This window comes from Rhinatrema bivittatum, chromosome 11 (assembly GCF_901001135.1).
Source record: "Rhinatrema bivittatum chromosome 11, aRhiBiv1.1, whole genome shotgun sequence".
NCBI lineage: Eukaryota > Metazoa > Chordata > Amphibia > Gymnophiona > Rhinatrematidae > Rhinatrema > Rhinatrema bivittatum.
In genome coordinates, this window is record NC_042625.1 from 7,672,499 (window position 1) to 7,692,718 (window position 20,220).

Sequence of the window (20,220 nt, forward strand, 5' to 3'; positions counted from 1 at the left end):
CGCATTGCAAAATTGCAGATGCAAGTTCGTAGATTGGAGAAACAGGTGCCCAGAGTCTGGATTTACTTGCAGGTTTTCTGTTCCACGGCATCCACTCTGGAGCTGGTTCCTTGGGCATTCGCTCATATGTGGCCTCTGTGCTTTCCCCTTGGGATCCATTATCAGAACAATTTCAACTTCCACTACCTCTTACGGAGCTAGCCAGGTTCAGTCTTTCGTAGTAGCTTGGTTGGGACCAGTTGAGGCGCAGGGTGGACTTGGGAGGTTCCAGACTGGGTGGTAGTTAACGCCGATGCCAGTCTCTCTGGGTGGGTCGTGGTATGCCAAGACCAGTCGGTGGAGGAAGCGTTGTGGTCTATCAATCGCTTAGAGATGAGAGCGGTGCAGCTGGCGCTGCGTACATTCCTACAGCTCTTGTGCAGGAAGCCAGTGAGGATCTTGTCAGACAATGCGACAAAAGTAGCTTACATCAACCGACAGGGTGGTACCAAAAGTCGTGCAGTGGCTCAGGAAGCCCAGGAGTTTATCCACCTAGCAGAGCAGCATCTGGCGCTATTAACGGCTCTCATATTGCCAACATAGACTACACAAGCAGATTTTCTCAGCTGGCAACAGCTGGATCCCAGAGCGGTTGAGTTGTCGGAGGAAGCAATGCGCCTCATCCATGGGACAGGCCCCACATGGATTTAATAGCAACTCAAAGAAATGACAAGGCTCTGTGCTTCTTCAGTCACAGAAGGGGTCGATGCCTTGGTTCCTTCTTAGCCGAGGGGCATTCTTCTAACATGTTTCCACCATGGCTGCTGGTGGGCAAAATATTACAGCATATAGAGATCTATCCGGGAGAAGCAATTCTAGTGGCTCCAGAGTGGCTGCGGCAGCCTTGGTTTGCAGATCTCATCAATCTGGCGGGGGATGGGCCATTGAGGCTTGCTCATCTACCAAAGCTTCTGCGCCAAGATCCCATGTTTTCCAATCAGGCGGCTCGCTTCTGTCTCACGGCTTGGCTTTTGAAAGGATATTTTGAGGATGTTATTTCTATTCTCCTGCAAACTAGAAAGACTTCCACCTCCTTGGCATATGTGAGGGTCTGGAGAGTTTTTGAGACTTGGTGTGCGGAGCAGGGAGTTGATCCTACTCGGGGATCCGTAACAAATATTCTGTCCTCCTTGCAGAGTGGGTTGGTGAAGGGCTTGGCCGTTAGTTCCCTCGGAGAGTTCAGGTGGCAGCCTTGGGCTGTCTTCGAGGGAAGGTGCAGGAAGTTGCCTTAGCTGTACATCCGGATGTGGTACGTTTTCTCTGAGGCACAAAGCATTTGTGTCCTCCGGTTTGGAAGTTGAATCCCTCTTGGAACCTTAACTTGGTCCTTAGGGGGGAATGTGTGCGGCTCCGTTCAAGCCTCTTAGAAGGGCTAATATGAAGGATCTCACTTTAAAGGTGGTTTTCTTGGTGGGAATTTGCTCTGCTAGAAGGATCTCGGAGCTTCAGGCTTTTGTACTGCAGGGATCCATTTTTGAGAATTACGGATTCGGGAGTCTCGATGACTATTCCTTCCTTCCAAAGGTGGTGTCATTTCATACATAAAGACATTCATAACATCGCCCCTCTCAAACTGAGCCATCAATTCCGTGCTCACACCTCTGAAAGACCAATCAGAAGAGCTTACAAAGGCTCTCTGCATGCCCCCACTACTAAATCTTCTCTAAGCAAAAGAGCGTTATCTACATCTGGGCCGACTCTTTGGAACACTCTCCCTCCTGACCTCCGTCAAGAACATTGTCTCCTAACCTTCAAGAAAGACTTAAAAACTTGGCTGTTCAATCAAACTTTCCCTGAAAACCCAAGTTCTCTTTGATGCAGGTCCTAGAACATGACTCCAAGGCCTATGGCTAACAGTTATTGGACTTACTGAACTATCTCTTCACAGCCCCCCCAGGACACATCCTAGTTTTAAATAAAGTATTTTATTTATTTTATTTTATTATTTTATTATTATTTATCCACAATTTTATTTTTTTGCTCTCGGTTTGTTATGGTTTATTATGGTTCCTTGTTTCCAAATGTTTTTCTGAATGTTGCAATTGCTAATGTTCATTGTTTAATGTATCGCCTCCCAGCGAAAGTTCTGTTCCATTGTAAACCGGTGTGATCTATATCCTTTATAGGAATATCGGTATATAAAAATTCAAAATAAATAAATAAATTTGTCGATCAACCAAGCTCCTGGCCTTTCCAAATTTTGGATGCTACACGAGAGAGTTGCGACTCTTGGATGTAAAGCGGGCGTTGTTGCGATATCTTAAGGTCACTAATAGCTTCCGGTTGTCTGACCATCTTTTTGTGCTATGGAGTGGTGCAAAGAAGGGTCATAAGGCGACCAAATCCATGATTGAGCATTGGTTTAACAAAGCTATAGGTTTGGCATTCATCTGCCAGGGTCGTCCTGTCCCGGAGGGGTTAAGGGCTTACTCTCCTCGTTCTTAAGTGGCTTCCTTGGCCGAATGTCAACAGGTATCGCCACAAGAGATTTGTCAGGCAGCTATTTGGAAGTCCTCGCACACATTCACCAGGCATTATCGTTTTGATGTCCAAGCCTCAGAGGCCAGGGTTTGGCAAAAAATGTGCTTCGAACTGGACTCCTGCTGCAGCAGTCAAAAAAGCAGAAGAATGTTAGGAATTATTAGGAAGGGAATGGTGAATAAAATGGAAAATGTCATAATGTCTATGCATCGCTCCATGGTGAGACCGCACCTTGAATACTGTGTACAATTCTGGTTGCATCTCCAAAAATACATAGTTGCGGTGGAGAAGGTACAGAGGAAGGGCAAGCAAAATTATAAAGGGAATGGAACAGCTCCCCTATGAGGAAAGACTGAAGAGGTTAGAGCTGTTCAGCTTGGAGAAGAGACGGCTGAGGGGGGGGGGGGGATATGATAGAGGTCTTTAAGATCATGAGAGGTCTTGAACGAGTAGATGTGAATCGGTTATTTACACTTTCGAATAATAGAAGGACCAGGGGCATTCCATGAAGTTAGCAAGTAGCACATTTAAGACTAATAGGAGAAAATTATTTTTCACTCAGTGCACAATAAAGCTTTGGAATTTGTTGCCAGAGGATGTGGTTAGTGCAGTTAGTGTAGCTGGGTTCAAAAAAGGTTTGTATAAGTTCTTGGAGAAGTCCATTAACTATTAATCAAGTTGACTTAGGGAATAGCCACTGCTAGAGATGTGAATCGTGTCCTCGATCGTCTTAACGATCGATTTCGGCTGGGAGGGGGAGGGAATCATATTGTTGCCGTTTGGGTGTTTAAAGTATCATGAAAATCGTGAGCCGGCACACTAAAACCCCCTAAAACCCACCCCCGACCCTTTAAATTAAATCCCCCACCCTCCCGAACCCCCCCCCAAATGCCTTAAATTACCTGGGGGTCCAGCGGCGGTCCGGAACAGCAGCGGTCCGGAACGGCCTCCTGCAATTGAATCGTGTTGTCTTCAGCCGGCGCCATTTTTCAAAATGGCGGCGGCCATAGACCAACACGATTCGACTGCAGGAGGTCGTTCCGGACCCCCGCTGGACTTTTGGCAAGTCTTGTGGGGGTCAGGAGGCCCCCCCCAAGCTGGCCAAAAGTCCCTGGGGGTCCAGCGGGGGTCCGGAAAACGATCTCCTGCCGCGAATCGTTTTCCGTACGGAAAATGGCGCCGGCAGGAGATCGACTGCAGGAGGACGTTCAGCGGGGGTTCCGCTTAATCGCTTAATCGCAAAATTAATAGAAAAAACTATACAAAAACAACGAGCAGAACACCTAGATAACAATAACATCCTTTACCCTTCACAGCATGGCTTTCGGAAACACTATAGCACAGAGACACTTCTGCTTGCACTTACAGATAACATCATGAGGGGATTTGATAACGGTAAACAGTACATACTAGTGATGCTTGACCTGTCAGCAGCATTTGACACTGTAAATCATGACATACTCTTAAATAGACTAGAAGAAATAGGCCTAAACAACAAAACTATCAAGTGGTTCAGATCATATCTCAATGACAGATATTTTCAGGTTCAAATTAAAGACACTATATCAAATAAAATAAACCTTCAAACAGGAGTTCCCCAAGGATCTGCCCTCTCCGCAACTCTTTTCAACATATACTTACTACCACTATGCCACCTACTAGCTGGACTGGGAATCACACACTATATATATGCTGCTGATATCCAATTAATTTTACCCATTGATGACACAATTGAGAAAACATTAAACTTAGCCAACATGTATCTAGATATCATTAAACAGCTGCTAAACCAAATGGAATTAGTAATTAATATAGAGAAGACAGAATTCTTACATTTAGAGAGAAAAAATACTGAAATCAAACATAGTCCAATCACACTAAAAAACAATCAACAAATAAAACTTGCAGAGAAAGTACGAAACCTAGGAGTAATAATTGACCCCAAACTAAGCTTAAAACAACACATATCTCTAAAAGTAAGAGAAGGATACGCTAAACTCATGGTCCTCAGGAGACTTAAACCACTACTGACAATGGCCAACTTTAGATCGGTACTACAAGCACTAATATTTGCGAGCACTGATTATTGTAATGCACTTCTACTCGGTCTTCCATACACCTCACTAAGACCAATGCAAATTCTACAAAACGCAGCCGCAAGAGTCTTAACTGGCAAAAGTAAAAGGGATCACATTACCGAAACACTGGCTGAACTACACTGGCTTCCCATCGAACAAAGAATACAATACAAAACGCTGTGCACCATACATAAGTTAATACATAACGAACATGCAGACTGGTTAAATACAGCCCTTCGTGTACACATCCCTAACAGAAACCTAAGATCAGCAAACAAAGCACTACTAACCATTCCATCAGTAAAAACTGCAAGACTTACACAGGTGCGAGAGAGAGCACTATCACTGGCAGGACCCATAATATGGAACTCCATGCCCCTAGATTTAAGACTACAAAGAGACAGCAAAACCTTTAGAAAAGGTTTAAAAACCTGGCTCTTTAAACAAGCTTTTCAGAAAGAGAAGGGAGAATAGAAACCAGGGACAGGCAAAGCACATTCAATATAACATCCACACACAGTGTATTCACCAAGTGTGTAGTCTTTAAAGAACAACTCACGATTTTAAAGTAAATCTATAATAATAACCGAGATTGAGACATGGACATGATTAGTTACATTTAAACATTATTGATCACTAACTATGTTACCGAACCTTATGGCACTCTTGTAAGTGTGCGAATCACAGTATCATTAATTTTATGTGCCTTGATGTAAACCGTTGTGACGGTATCTTCCAAACGACGGTATAGAAAAGATTTAAAATAAATAAATAAATAAATGTTGAGATGTTTTCTCTCTTGTCAGATCAGTGCCTGAAATGGCGAACACTTCCCTTCCAACTGAGCTCTGTGGAAAAGAATTTCCCAGACAGATGGATATGTTCAATGAACCCAGATCCTGAGCAAGACAGGTAGGCATTGTGTAGTGATAATTGGGGTTGTATCATGGATTGCAGTGCACACAGCAAGTAGATGTTTAGTGACTGCTGTTTTTTGGACTTCAGATCAGTGATCCATCACCTGGTTAGGATCCAGTGTCCATAGAGGTTCAAATTGGTCTTTTCTCCTGGATATACTAATTTAATTTATTTAATTTATTTATTTAGCATTTTTTTAATATACCGAGGTATAGCAGAAATTGCCTTCACTCCGGTTTACATTTACAACAAACCTGTTACATTTAAAGCATTTAACAGAAACTGGTTCTGAACAATAGATTAATATCAATCAATAAATACAATATAGTTAGGTATATATCTGTGCTCAAAGCATGTAAGGGGATAGCTGATATAGAGAAAAATCAAGAAGGTTTCTGTGAGTCAGTGGTAGTCGTTGGAGGGAGATTGCATGGCCAAGGTGGGACCCGCCAAGGGAGTGGACTGCAGTCTTATCCTATACTGTCTTTGAGTCTATTTAACAGTGTATCCAGTTAGATTAAAGATGCAATCAGTATGCATACGACTGAGTGGGGAAACTATACAAAACATTGTTGAAAATTAAGAACAGGCCCAAGAATTTGAGATCCTCTTTTTCATATTAGTATAAAATTGTATAACTGACTCAATTTATTAATTTCAACTCTTGCTTTTAAAGAGGAATATTCTTAGTTGACCTATTCTGTTTGGTAATCATTCCAATACACTATTACAAGGTAATGGTTTTTTTTTCCTTTCTCTCTATTCAAACTTGTTTTTGCATTTTCCAGGCTTTGTGTCCTCTCTGCTTTGTTCTCTTCAGTCTTTTTTTCTTGTTGCAGGTGTGAGGCTGCTGAGCAGAAACAGAAATTACCTGTAGGAACTTTGAAGAAGGACACTGTATCCCATGAGGAGAAGAAGAAACATCTGAGTGAAAAAATCCGACAGCAGCAAGAGAAACTGGAGGCTTTGCAGGTGGGTTTGTGGCAGAGGAAGGAAAGGAGGGGGCACTGGTAAGAAAAGATGTAGGCAGATGGATCTATGCTGAACATGGAAGAAGATGCGAGGCAGAGAGACTGAGTTCAGTGCTGATGGATCTGTGCTAACTAAGGGAGAAAAGTGCAGGGCAGAGATGTTTGTATGCCCTGCAAGTAGGTCTGTGTTTAGCAAGGTGGGTGAGAGCATGGACAGAAGAAACTAGAGGATTTGCCATTATGTCTTTGGGTAGATCAATGGGGTACAGACAAGAGAAGTAATAGCTCTGTGGGTGGATCTGAGATTACCAGATCTATAGAAAAGTTGTATAGAGGAATAACTGTCTTCCCAAATAAAATTATATTTTCTGCTCATTTCCTTGTGCAGAAAACCAGTTCAGTTTGTTCCCAAGCAGACCTAAAGAAGCTTCCACTAGATGTGAGCTGTCGACCAGTAGCAGAGGTCAGTATCACAAATTCATAGCATGTTAATGCTTTTTGTGACAGATATCTGAAGCATGATCTGTCAACTTACTATTCTCCCTTCTCTTGCAGAATTCACCATCCCTGAATAGACCTCCACGGCCACGGTCGCCACCTCTGCCTGCTGTCCTAAAGAATGTTTCTATCGGATCACCTCCCTCCAAAATGAGCAGCCAATTGAGAAAGCCAGTGCCTATCCGCCCAATGGTCAGCTCTCCGAAGGTGTCCAGTGTGTCTGTAAGAGGGGAAGCCAGCACCTCCAGGGTCCAGCCTCATATCACAGCCATTGTGAAGCCAAACAACACTGCTGCTAAAATGCCTGCCAGAACTATTCTGCCAGTAAAACTCACACCATCATTCACACCTCAGAACTCCAAGAGCCAAAATGAGATGCTGACCCCAAAATATTCAAAGACACCCGTGCCAAAGAAGCCAGTACCAGGCAAGATGCCCCTGGTGAGATCTGAGTTTCCAGCTTTTAAACATGACCATACAGGGCCTGAGAGAAAGAATCTTGCTGTTACCAAACATGGGGCATAACTCAAAAGCTGGGACAGAGAATTCTGCTCAGCTGAAAGTCTAAGATGGGGAACCTTACATGGATGCGCATAGCTTGGAGAGTTGGATAAAGACCACTACACGGACATACAGAATTTAGAGCCTGGAAGAGCAAATTCCATAGGAATTAGACCAGGATACAGAGAGCTCTTATTTTAAGACTTAACAAATATTGCAGCTAGTGCTATAATTCATATGTGATCTTATCTTCCATCTCAACTTGCAAATGCAATGTCTCAAATTAAGGGAATTTTTGAGCCTCCCCATACAGATGTAGCATTTTGGAGGCTTTTATTAAGTTACTGCTGTGCATGGGGACTGGTCCTGATTAGAATGTCTCATGTCTTTGTTTCACTCCAGCACTATCCTCTTTGAGTACCGTATTTCATCTCTAGTAATGAAGGGGAAAAAAAAAGATGGACTTTAAGATGGGGTTGGAGTTGATTATCAGCCAGCTGAGTCTTGCAGAATATGTAGTTTGTGGATAACCGCCTTTTTGTAGAATTGTTTATAATTCACTTTCCTGAACATACCCAGATCAGTCCAGACAAATTGGTTTATGCATTCCTACCAGCAGATGGAGGCAGAGAACAAAACTGTAAGGCACCTCTACTTAACCGAGAGTGCCACCTGCAGTCCCTCAGTATTTCTGTCTCCAGCAGATGGTAGAAGTGCATCAGCAGTCCTGACTGGTTTGAAGTTGGAAACTGGAAAGGGCTCCCCGAGGTAGCAGGTTCCGTTCTTCGGGCCATCCCTTGGGTCGAGCTGGGCGAACAGGGGGTTGGATACCACTGCCTGTGTTAGCCTGTGAGTCCCAGGGCCCCTGATAGCCAAGGGACTGGCTCCCTCTCTGTGCCCTGAGGTCCTCTCCTAGCTGCTGCTGACTCGCTCAGGAAAGTATCCCCCAAGTGGGGCTCTTCTTTCTCTATAGCATTTTAAGTTCTTTCAGGAGCAGCAAGGCTCAGCAGGACAGCTAGCCTGCATGTTAGTGCTGCAAGCAGGCAGGCCTGGCGATCCAGGACCATGTCGGAAGGGGGGAGGGGGTGGCGACTAGGGAGGCCTGCCGGCGGAGGACGGTGATCTTTTTCCCGGGGAGGGGGGATAGACCTGTTTTCGACGTGCTGGTCCATGCCGCATTCAGCGGGGCTATTTTTGGTGCACACGGCTTTCCTCTTCTCTGCCGCTTCTGCTGCGCGCCTTCAGGCCACATGGAGCAGCCATTTTGGCCCAGACTTTTTCCGCGGGGGCTGCGTGATGGCAGACAAGCCGCTGGTTGCACCTTGCAAAGCCTGTGGAGTGTGGTCTGCCTACCTAAACTCCCTTTCCCTTTGCACTACTTGTGCTCGGGGAGGAGAGGGATCCTCCTCTAGGACTTAGAAGTCCAAGAAGGCTACTCAATCCTCAGGGCAGGGCCCAAGGTGAGGGTCTCTATTCCTGAGGCCTCAGCAGGGGCTATGGACTTCAGAGCTCCCTCTGAAGGGGGCTGCTACTGATGGCCCTCCCCCCCCTCTCCTGACGCCAGTATTGACTAACAGACCCTCTGTGAAGGTGCCGGACCTGAAGGAAATGACCCCCGGGTGGTTCGCCTTTTAAGAGGGAAGAACAGAGACCTCTAATTCCCTAGGTTTTGAAAGAATTGGGAGTGAAGCTGGCTCAGGAAGAGTCTGATAGCGTAGGAATTAATCCGGTCCCGGATGGTTTCAGAGGTCCGCCGAGCACTTTCTCTATTCGAAAAAAAATTCAAAAGCTGATTAGCTGGGAATGGGATATCCCGGAAACGGGCATAAAAGTGGAGAGGGCAATGACGAAGCTCTACCCCCTGTTGGAGGAGCATTTGGACCGCCTTAAGATTCCTAAGGTGGATGCAGCGGCAGTTATCAAGAAGACCACGATTCTGCGATGCCGCTCTGAAAGATGTGCAGGATCGCAAGCTGGAGATTCAACTCAAACAGATGTTCGAGGTCTCCGTGCTGCTGTTTCTGTTAGTATGATGCAGCATGCCTGTCTCTTGGATTCAGAAGCCCCAGTAGCTGGCGGCTTTGGGAGTACTCTCTCCTGTTCAGGCGCACTAACCACATCCTCTGGTAACAAATTCCAGAGCTTAATTGTGCATTGAGTGAAGAAGAATTTTCTCTGATTAGTCTTAAATGTGCTACTTGCCCTCATATCCCCCCTCAGCTGTCTCTTCTTCAAGCTGAACAGCCCTAACCGCTTCAGCCTTTCCTCGTAGGGGAGCTGTTTCATTCCCTTTATCATTTTGGTTGCCCTTCTCTGTACCTTCTCCATCGCAACTATATCTTTTTTGAGATGCGGCGACCAGAATTGTACACAGTATTCAAGGTGCAGTCTCACCATGGAGCGATACAGAGGCATTATGACATTTTCCATTTTATTAACCATTCCCTTCCTAATAATTCCTAACATTGTTTGCTTTTTATACTGCTGCAGCATACTGAGCAGACTATTTCAAAGTATTATCCACTATGATGCCTAGATCTTTTTCCTGGGTGGTAGCTCCTAATATGGAACCTAACATTGTGTAACTTCGCAAAGGTTATTTTTCCCTATATGCAACACCTTGCACTTGTCCACATTAAATTTCATCTGCCATTTGGATGCCCAATCTTCCAGTCTTGCAAGGTCCTCCTGTAATGTATCACAGTCCGCTTGTGATTTAACTTATTTATTTTATTTATTTATTTATTTTAATGATTTTATATACCGACATCCGTTTGCACATCGCATCGGTTTACATATAACTTATAACCAAAGTATAAAATAGGCATGGCCTTTACAATGAACAGAAGGAACAGTCAACAAGAATATATCAATAAACCAAATACTTTAGCTGATAACTTCAACTAGGGGTAGCTTACGTTAGGAGAGGGGGATAAAGATCACTATAGGAGAGGCTATGTACAGGGTTCAAATAATAACTTATCTGAATAATTTAGTATCATCCGCAAATTTGATAACCTCGCTCATTGTATTCCTTTCCAGATCATTTATAAATATATTGAAAAGCACTGGTCCAAGTACAGATCCCTGAGGCATTCCACTGTTTACCCTTTTCCACTGAGAAAATTGTCCATTTAATCCTACTCTTGCTTCCTGTCTTTTAACCAGTTTGTAATCCACGAAAGGACATCGCCTCCTATTCCATGACTTTTTAGTTTTCTTAGAAGCCTCTCTTGAGGGACTTTGTCAAATGCCTTCTGAAAATCCAAATACACTACATCTACTGGTTCACCTTTATCCACATGTTTATTAACCCCTTCAAAAAAAAATGAAGCAGATTTGTTAGGCAAGACTTCCCTTGGGTAAATCCATGTTGACTGTGTTCCATTAAACCATGTCCTTCTATATGCTCTACGATTTTAATCTTTAGAATAGTTTCCACTATTTTTCCCAGCAGTGAAGTCAGGCTCACTGGTCTATAGTTTCCCAGATCGCCCCTGGAGCCCTTTTTAAATATTGGGGCTACATTGGACACCCTCCAGTCTTCAAGTACAATGGATGATTTTAATGATCAGAAATTTCATTTTTGAGTTCCTTCAATACCCTAGGATGCATACCATCCGGTCCAGGTGATTTGCTACTCTTTAGTTTGTCAATCTGGCCTACTACATCTTCCAGGTTCACGGTGATTTGGTTCAGTTCATCTGACTCATCACTCTTGAAAACCATCTCTGGAACTGGTATCTCCCCAACATCCTCATTAGTAAACCTGGAATCAAAGCATTCATTTAGTCTTTCTGCAATGGCCTTATCTTCCCTAAGAGCCCCTTTAACCCCTCTATCATCTAACGGCCCAACCGACTCCCTCACAGTTTTCTTGCTTCAGATATATTTTTTAAAGTTTTTATTATGAGTTTTTGCTTCTACTTAATTTCAAATTCTCTCTTCGCCTATCTTATCAATGTTTTATACATAACTTGACAATGCTTATGCTTTATCCTATTTTCTTCAGATGGATCCTTCTTCCAATTTTTGAAGGATGTTTTTTGGCTAAAATAGCCTCTTTCACCTCACCTTTTAACCATGCCGGTAATCGTTTTGCCTTCCTTCCACCTTACTTAATGCGTGGAATACACCTGGACTGTGCGTCTAGGATTGTATTTTTAAAAAGTGTCCATGCCTGTTGAACACTTTTAACCTTTGCAGCTGCACCTTTCATTTTTTTCTATTTTCCTCATTTTATCAAAGTTTCCCTTTTGAAAATTTAGTTTTAGAGCTGCAGTTATTAGTTTAAATCATGTTATTAGTTATTAGTTCCAGTTATTAGTTTAAATCATGTTATGATCACTATTGCCAAGTGGCCCCACCACTGTTACCTCTCTCACCAAATCCTGCGTTCCACTAAGAATTAAATAGTAACATAGTAATGATGGCAGAAAAAGACCAAAATGGTCCAGCTAGTCTGCCCAGCAAGCTTACCAAAGTAGTAACTGCAGCTCCATGCAGGTTACCCCCATGTTTCTCTTAAGGGTAGTAACTGCTGCTCTGTGCCGGTTAAGCTTTTTTATTTATTCCCATCCTGTAGCCTTTTAGGGATCCACAGTGTTAATCCCATACTCCTTTGAAATCCTTCACAGTTTTAGTCTTCATTCACCACTTCCTTCGGAAGGGCATTTCAGGCATCTAAAATAGCTCCCTCTTGTTGGTTCCTGAACCAATTGCCCCATGAAGCAGTCATTTATTACATACAGAAACTTTGTCCCTAGCAAGTCCTGATGCTATATTTACCTTGTCAATATTGAGGTAATTGAAATCTCCCATTTACTGGCGTGTAGCAGATGGACTCAGGACCAATGGGTATAGTGCACTCCTGATAGCAGCTGGAGACGGATCAGATTTCAATCTGACATCAGCCCTAGTACATATACCCCGCAGGAAGTGCAGCTCTTCAGTATTTTCCGTCTTCATAGCAGTTAGGGACTCTATGCATGCTCGCACAGCGTTAGAGTAATTTCACCAAAGAATACCAAAATAAGAAGAAATCTTACCTGTACAGACGAGCCCCACTCTCCTGCGGTGACACCCATTGGGTCCCTCCTCCAGTTGAGAATTCCTGAGGTGATTTCCACGATCCCTCGGAGATAAGCCTCGGTCCAGCGGCCGACCCTTGGTGGGGACCTAGCCCCCAACATCAGGTGAGGCTGAGAGGCAGCGGGTGCAATTTCGAGCATGGCGGTGAAGGTATTTTCCCTCTCCCCCTGCAGCCGGAGACCGCCTGGAACGAGACCGGGAAGTGCCGAGACAAGGTAAGGTAGATATCTATTTAAAAGTCTCTGGTCTCCGAAGCTCGAGGAGTCGCACAGGTCGCCAGCCGGGACCAGTGTCATCGGGTTGATCTTCCCTAGCAGCGCTAGACCCCGGTTAGATCCGAGGGTCCTCCCACGTGGAGACCCTCCGAGGTGGTCGCCATAGTATCCACATGGTCGCAGTCACCATTTTGATCTATTTTCCGCCCTGTCCGCCATCCCAATCCATGCGCACAGAGGCGAGCCGTGCGCACAAATAGCTTGTGCGCACGTCGCGTGCCCAAGTACCGTGCGCATAGACAACTTGCATAGCCACGCGCTTACTGTGCCGGGCGCACAACAGCGCGCACATCTCCCTGAGCGCGCACCAAACCTACGCGCACAACTTCGAAGCACCGGAGCGCATAACTGTATTTTACGCGCACAAGCCATGGCACCTTTGCCCAGCATGCCACATTAGAGGAGGCCCTAGGGGATCCCAGCCCATGGCCCTCCCCAGCCGGTGCCGGATTCCAGCCTCTCGAACAGTACGCCGGACCTAGCATTGCCCAGCGGGACACTCCCTCAAACGGGGCTCCCCATGGACACGACTCCTCTTAATTTAGACCCAGCATCTATCTCCTGGGTGGAATTCGTCAAAGGTCTGCATACCTTCGTCTACATGCAACCGGGGCCTCCGATAATACGGCCACAAGCTCCTCCAGAGGTCCTCAACATCCTGGGACCCTATATGCCCAGGGAAGTGATTCCACCACCCAGAAGCCCCACCTTCGGGGATACGGACAACTCAGATGAGAATTCAGAACCCCTGGAGGAAGGGGAACTCCATCCGGGAACAGAGCCCCACCGAACCATGAGACGCTTCTTCACCAAGGATGAGTTTCCAGACCTAGTCACACACAGCTTGAAAGAGCTTGCTATCCCGGGCACAAGTGCCTCGGGGGAACCTAAGACAAATCCCCTACTAGAGGGACTCCATCAGACCTCCCGTCATTTCCCACTATTACAAGCTGTCCAGCAGCTAATTGACCTGGAATGGGATGCCCCGGAGACCACGTTCAAAGAGGGGTGTGCTCTGGCAGCCATGTACCCTCTGGACCCAGCTGCCAAAGATCTCCTGCCTTGTCCGAAAGTGAATGCTATGGTCTGCGTGGTTTCGAAGCGCACTACTATCCCAGTGGAGGGAGGAGCAGCACTCAAGGATGCTCAAGACAGACGTCTAGAATCCATCCTCAAACAGTCGTTTGACATCTCCACTATGTCTCTACACATCGCGGCCTGCTGTGCCGTGGTGACACGCGCCTGCAGATCACAGACCAGGAACAACACTCCTAGGGAAGCCCTGGAACCAGCATAAGAAACATAGAAACATAGAAATGACGGCAGAAGAAGACCAAATGGCCCATCCAGTCTGCCCAGCAAGCTTCCCTCATTTCTTCTCCCATACTTATCTGTTTCTCTTAGCTCTTGGTTCTAATTCCCTTCCACCCCCGCCATTAATGTAGAGAGCGGTGGAGGAGCTGCATCCAAGTGAAATATCTAGCTTGATTAGTTAGAGGTAGTAGGGGTAGTAACCGCCGCAATAAGCAAGCTACACCCATGCTTATTTGTTTTTACCCAGATTATGTTATACAGCCCTTATTGGTTGTTTATCTTCTCCCCTGCCGTTGAAGCAGGGAGCTATGCTGGATATGCGTGAGGTATCAGTTTTTTTCTTCTCCCCTGCCGTTGAAGCAGAGAGCTATGCTGGATATGCATCGAAAGTGAAGTATCAGGCACATTTGGTTTGGGGTAGTAACCGCCGTGTCAAGCCAGCTACTCCCCGCTTTGTGAGTGCGAACCCTTTTTTCTTCTCCCCTGCCGTTTAAGCAGAGAGCTCTGCTGGATGTGTGAAGTAACAGTTTTTCTTCTCCCCTGCTGTTGAAGCAGAGAACTATGCTGGATATGCATTGAAAGTGAAGTATAAGAATGGAGTGATCAAGCTAGTTGAAAGGCATCAGGAATAGAGGAAGGTGGAGGTAGTAATTTGGATATTTGGTTTGGGGTAGTAACCGCCGTAACAAGCCAGCTACTCCCGTCTTTGTGAGTGCAAATCCTTTTTTCCACATTTCCTCTTGCTGTTGAATCTTAGAGTGATGTTGGAGTCACAGTAACCATGTGTATGTTTATTGACTAAGGGTATTGTCTCCAGGCAGTAGCCATCATTCTGGCGAGTCACCCACTCTTCATTGGCGGCCTCTTGACTTTATGGATCCACAGTGTTTATCCCACGCCCCTTTGAAGTCCTTCACAGTTCTGGTCTTCACCACTTCCTCCGGAAGGGCATTCCAGGCATCCACCACCCTCTCCGTGAAGAAATACTTCCTGACATTGGTTCTGAATCTTCCTCCCTGGAGCTTCAAATCGTGACCCCTGGTTCTGCTGATTTTTTTCTTATGATAAAGGTTTGTCGTTGCCTTTGGATCATTAAAACCTTTCAAGTATCTGAAAGTCTGTATCATATCACCTCTGCTCCTCCTTTCCTCCAGGGTGTACATATTTAGATTCTTCAATCTCTCCTCGTACGTCATGCGATGAAGATCCTCCACCTTCCTGGTCGCCCTTCTCTGTACCGCTTCCATCTTGTCTTTGTCTTTTTGTAGATACGGTCTCCAGAACTGAACACAGTACTCCAGGTGAGGCCTCACCAAGGACCTGTACAAGGGAATAATCACTTCCCTTTTCTTACTCGATATTCCTCTCTCTATGCAGCCCAGCATTCTTCTGGCTTTTGCTATCGCCTTGTCGCATTGTTTCGCAGACTTCATATCATTAGACACTATCACCCCAAGGTCCCTCTCCTGCTCCGTGCACGTCAGCCTTTCCCCCCCCATCGAATACAGTTCATTCGGATTTCCGCTCCCCATATGCATGACTTTGCACTTCTTGGCATTGAATCTCAGCTGCCATATCTTCGACCACTCTTCCAGTTTCCTTAGATCCCGTCTCATTCTCTCCACTCCTTCCGGCGTGTCCACTCTGTTGCAGATCTTAGTGTCATCCGCAAAAAGACAAACCTTACCTTCTATCCCGTCCGCAATGTCGCTCACAAAGATATTGAACAGGACCGGTCCCAACACCGATCCTTGCGGTACACCACTTAAAACCACTCTCTCTTCAGAGAAGGTTCCGTTTACCATCACACATTGTCTTCTGTCCGTCAACCAATTTGCAATCCAGGTCACCACCTTGTCACTCACTCCCAAGCTTCTCGTTTTATTCACCAGTCTCCTGTGCGGAACCGTATCAAAAGCTTTGCTGAAATCCAAGTATATGACATCGAGCACTCTTCCTTGGTCCAATTCCTTGGTTACCCAGTCAAAAAAGTCAATCAGATTTGTCTGACAGGATCTTCCCCTGGTGAATCCATGTTGCCTCTGGTCCATCAATTCTCCGGACTGTAGATAGTTCACTATTCTCTCTTTCAGCAGAGACTCCATTACTTTTCCCACCACCGAAGTGAGGCTAACCGGCCTGTAGTTGCCAGCCTCCTCCCTGTTCCCACTCTTGTGAAGCGGGACCACCACCGCTCTTCTCCAGTCTCTTGGCACCACTCCCGTTTCTAGGCATCTATTGAACAGGTCACACAGCGGACCCGCCAGAACATCTCTGAGCTCCCTCAGTATCCTTGGATGAATCCCATCAGGCCCCATGGCTTTGTCCACTTTCAGGTTCTTTAGCTCTTCCCACACATTTTCTACTGTAAAAGGATTTTGATCTATTCCACTTCCCTCCCGTTTCTTGTTGTGTAGAGATGGTCCTTCTCCAGGGTCTTCTTTAGTGAACACAGAGCTGAAGTATTCGTTTAATATTTCTGCCATTTCTTCGTCTGTCTCCACACATTGATCATTACCACCTTTCAATTTCACTATACCACTTTGGACCTTTCTCTTTTCGCTGATGTATCTGAAAAATGTTTTGTCACCATTTTTTATCTCCTTGGCAATCCTCTCTTCTGCTTGATTTTTTGCCAACTTGATTTTTTGCCAACTTGAAATTGCCATGCTGGGACAGACCAAGGGTCCATCAAGCCCAGCATCCTGTTTCCAACAGAGGCCAAAAACCAGGCCACAAGAACCTGGCAATTACCCAAACACTAAGAAGAACCCATGCTACTGATGCAATTAATAGCAGTGGCTGTTCCCTAAGTATAATTGATTAATAGCCATTAATGGACTTCTCCTCCAAGAACTTATCCAAACCTTTTTTGAACCCAGCTACACTAACTGCACTAACTACCTTCTCTGGCAACCAATTCCAGAGCTTTATTGTGCGTTGAGTGAAAGAATTTTCTCCAATTAGTCTTAAATGTGCTACTTGCTAACTTCATGGATTGCCCCCTAGTCCTTCTATTATTCGAAAGTGTAAATAACCGAGTCACATCTACTTGTTCAAGACCTCTCATGATCTTAAAGACCTCTATCATATCCCCCCTCAGCCGTCTCTTCTCCAAGCTGAACAGCCCTAACCTCTTCAGCCTTTCCTCATAGGGGAGCTGTTCCATCCCCTTTATCATTTTGGTTGCCCTTCTCTGTACCTTCTCCATCGCAACTATATCTTTTTTGAGATGCGGCGACCAGAATTGTACACAGTATTCAAGGTGCGGTCTCACCATGGAGCGATACAGAGGCATTATGACATTTTCCGTTCTATTAACCATTCCCTTCCTAATAATTCCTAACATTCTATTTGCTTTTTTGACTGCTGCAGCACACTGAGCCGACGATTTTAAAGTATTATCCACTATGATGCCTAGATCTTTTTCCTGGGTGGTAGCTCCTAACATGGAACCTAACATCGTGTAACTACAGCAAGGGTTATTTTTCCCTATGTGCATCACCTTGCACTTGTCCACGTTAAATTTCATCTGCCATTTGGATGCCCAATCTTCCAGTCTTGCAAGGTCCTCCTGTAATGTATCACAGTCTGCCTGTGATTTAACTACTCTGAATAATTTTGTATCATCCGCAAATTTGATAACCTCACTCGTATTCTTTTCCAGATCATTTATATATATTGAAAAGCACCGGTCCCAATACAGATCCCTGAGGTACTCCACTGTTTACCCTTTTCCACTGAGAATATTGACCATTTAATCCTACTCTCTGTTTCCTGTCTTTTAACCAGTTTGTAATCCACGAAAGGACATCGCCTCCTATCCCAAGACTTTTTAGTTTTCGTAGAAGCCTCTCATGAGGGACTTTGTCAAACGCCTTCTGAAAATCCAAATACACTACATCTACCGGTTCACCTTTATCCACATGTTTATTAACCCCTTCAAAAAAATGAAGCAGATTTGTTAGGCAAGACTTCCCTTGGGTAAATCCATGTTGACTGTGTCCCATTAAATCATGTCTTTCTATATGCGCTACAATTTTGATCTTGAGAATAGTTTCCACTATTTTTCCCGGCACTGAAGTCAGGCTCACTGGTCTATAATTACCCGGATCGCCCCTGGAGCCTTTTTTAAATATTGGGTTTACATTGGCCACCCTCCAGTCTTCAGGTACAATGGATGATTTTAATGATAGGTTACAAATTTTAACTAATAGATCAGAAATTTCATTTTTTAGTTCCTTCAGAACCCTAGGATGCATACCATCCGGTCCAGGTGATTTGCTACTCTTTAGTTTGTCAATCTGGCCTACTACATCTTCCAGGTTCACAGTGATTTCGTTCAGTTCGTCTGAGTCATCACCCCTGAAAACCATCTCCGGAACTGGTATCTCCCCAACATCCTCATTAGTAAACACGGAGGCAAAGAATTCATTTAGTCTTTCTGCAATGGCCTTATCTTCCCTAAGAGCCCCTTTAACCCTCTGTCATCTAATGGTCCAACCGACTCCCTCACAGGTTTCTTGCTTTGGATATATTTAAAAAAGTTTTTATTATGAGTTTTTGCCTCTATGGCCAACTTCATTTCAAATTCTCTCTTCGCCTGTCTTATCAATGTTTTACACTTACCTTGACAATGCTTATGTTTTATCCTATTTTCTTCAGATGGATCCTTCTTCCAATTTTTGAAGGATGTTTTTTTGGCTAAAATAGCCTCTTTCACCTCACCTTTTAACCATGACGGTAATCGTTTTGCCTTCCTTCCACCTTTCTTAATGCGCGGAATACATATGGACTGCGCCTCTAGGATTGTATTTTTAAACAATGTCCAAGCCTGTTGAACACTTTTAAACTTTGCAACTGCACCTTTCAGTTTCTTTCTAACTATTTTCCTCATTTTATCAAAGTTTTCTTTTTGAAAGTTTAGTGTTAGAGCTGCAGATTTACTTATTGTCCCCCTTCCAGTTATTAGTTTAAATTTGATCATGTTATGATCACTGTTGCCAAGTGGCCCCACCACCATTACTTCTTTCACCAAATCTTGCGTTCCACTAAGAATTAAATCTAAAATAGCTCCCTCTCTTGTAGGTTCCTGAACCAATTGCTCCATGAAGCAGTCATTTATTACATCCAGGAACTTTATGTCTCTAGCAAGTCCTGATGTTACATTTACCCAGTCAATATTGGGGTAATTGAAATCTCCCATTATTATTGCACTGCCAAATTGGTTTGCTTCCCTGATTTCTCTTAGCATTTCATCATCTGTCTGACCATTTTGTCCAGGTGGACGGTAGTATACTCCTATCACTATACTCTTACCCAACACACATGGGATTTCTACCCATATAGATTCTACTGAGTATTTACTCTCTTGTATGATCTTTATCCTGTTGGACTCTATACCCTCCCGGACATAAAGTGCCACACCCCCACCAAGTTGATCCTCCCTATCATTGCGATATAATTTGTACCCTGATATAGCACTGTCCCATTGGTTATCCTCCTTCCACCAAGTCTCTGTGATGCCAATTATGTCAATCTCCTCATTTGCTGCTAAACACTCTAACTCTCCCATCTTACTTCTTAGACTTCTGGCATTGGCATACAGACATTTCAAAGTGTGGTTTTTGCTTGTTTTAACAACCTGCTTTTCAGTTGTTTGGGATAATTCGGTAATCATTAGCTTTGGTGATTTTTTACATATAGGCATATGAACTATGTTTGCTTTTGATGGAACCTCTCTGTTGGGATGCCCTAACTCTCCTGTTTCATTAGTATCCTTCAAGGATACATTTCTCCGAACCATGCACTGCTGAGTGACTGTCGGCTTTCCCCCATGTTCTAGTTTAAAAGCTGCTCTATCTCTTTTTTGAAAGTTAGTGCCATCAGCTTGGTTCCACTCTGGTTAAGGTGGAGCCCGTCCTTTCGGAAAAGTCTCCCCTTTCCCCAAAAGTTTCCCCAGTTCCTTACAAAGCTGAATCCCTCTTCCCTGCACCATCGTCTCATCCAGGCATTGAAACTCTGGAGCTCTGCCTGCCTTTGGGGACCTGCACG

At 44.6% G+C, this 20,220-nt stretch overlaps 1 protein-coding gene across 15 annotated transcripts in view; it reads left to right on the top strand.

Moving 5' to 3' along the window:
• The window catches only part of MORC2 (MORC family CW-type zinc finger 2), a 418,351-nt gene that overhangs the window by 319,810 nt on the left and 78,321 nt on the right, over positions 1-20,220 (top strand). For 11 of the 15 annotated variants that reach the window (XR_003859131.1, XM_029619027.1, XM_029619026.1 and 8 more), the window contains 4 exons: positions 5,405-5,510; positions 6,305-6,488; positions 6,876-6,950; positions 7,043-7,426. Coding sequence is in view for 14 of the 15 variants with exons in the window: in XM_029619027.1 (XP_029474887.1) it covers positions 5,405-5,510; positions 6,305-6,488; positions 6,876-6,950; positions 7,043-7,426 (749 nt within the window). In the remaining variant the exon portion in view is untranslated. The remainder of the gene's footprint in view (positions 1-5,404; positions 5,511-6,304; positions 6,489-6,875; positions 6,951-7,042; positions 7,427-20,220) is intronic. The other 4 variants (XM_029619033.1, XM_029619035.1, XM_029619038.1 and 1 more) reach the window with 1 other exon arrangement.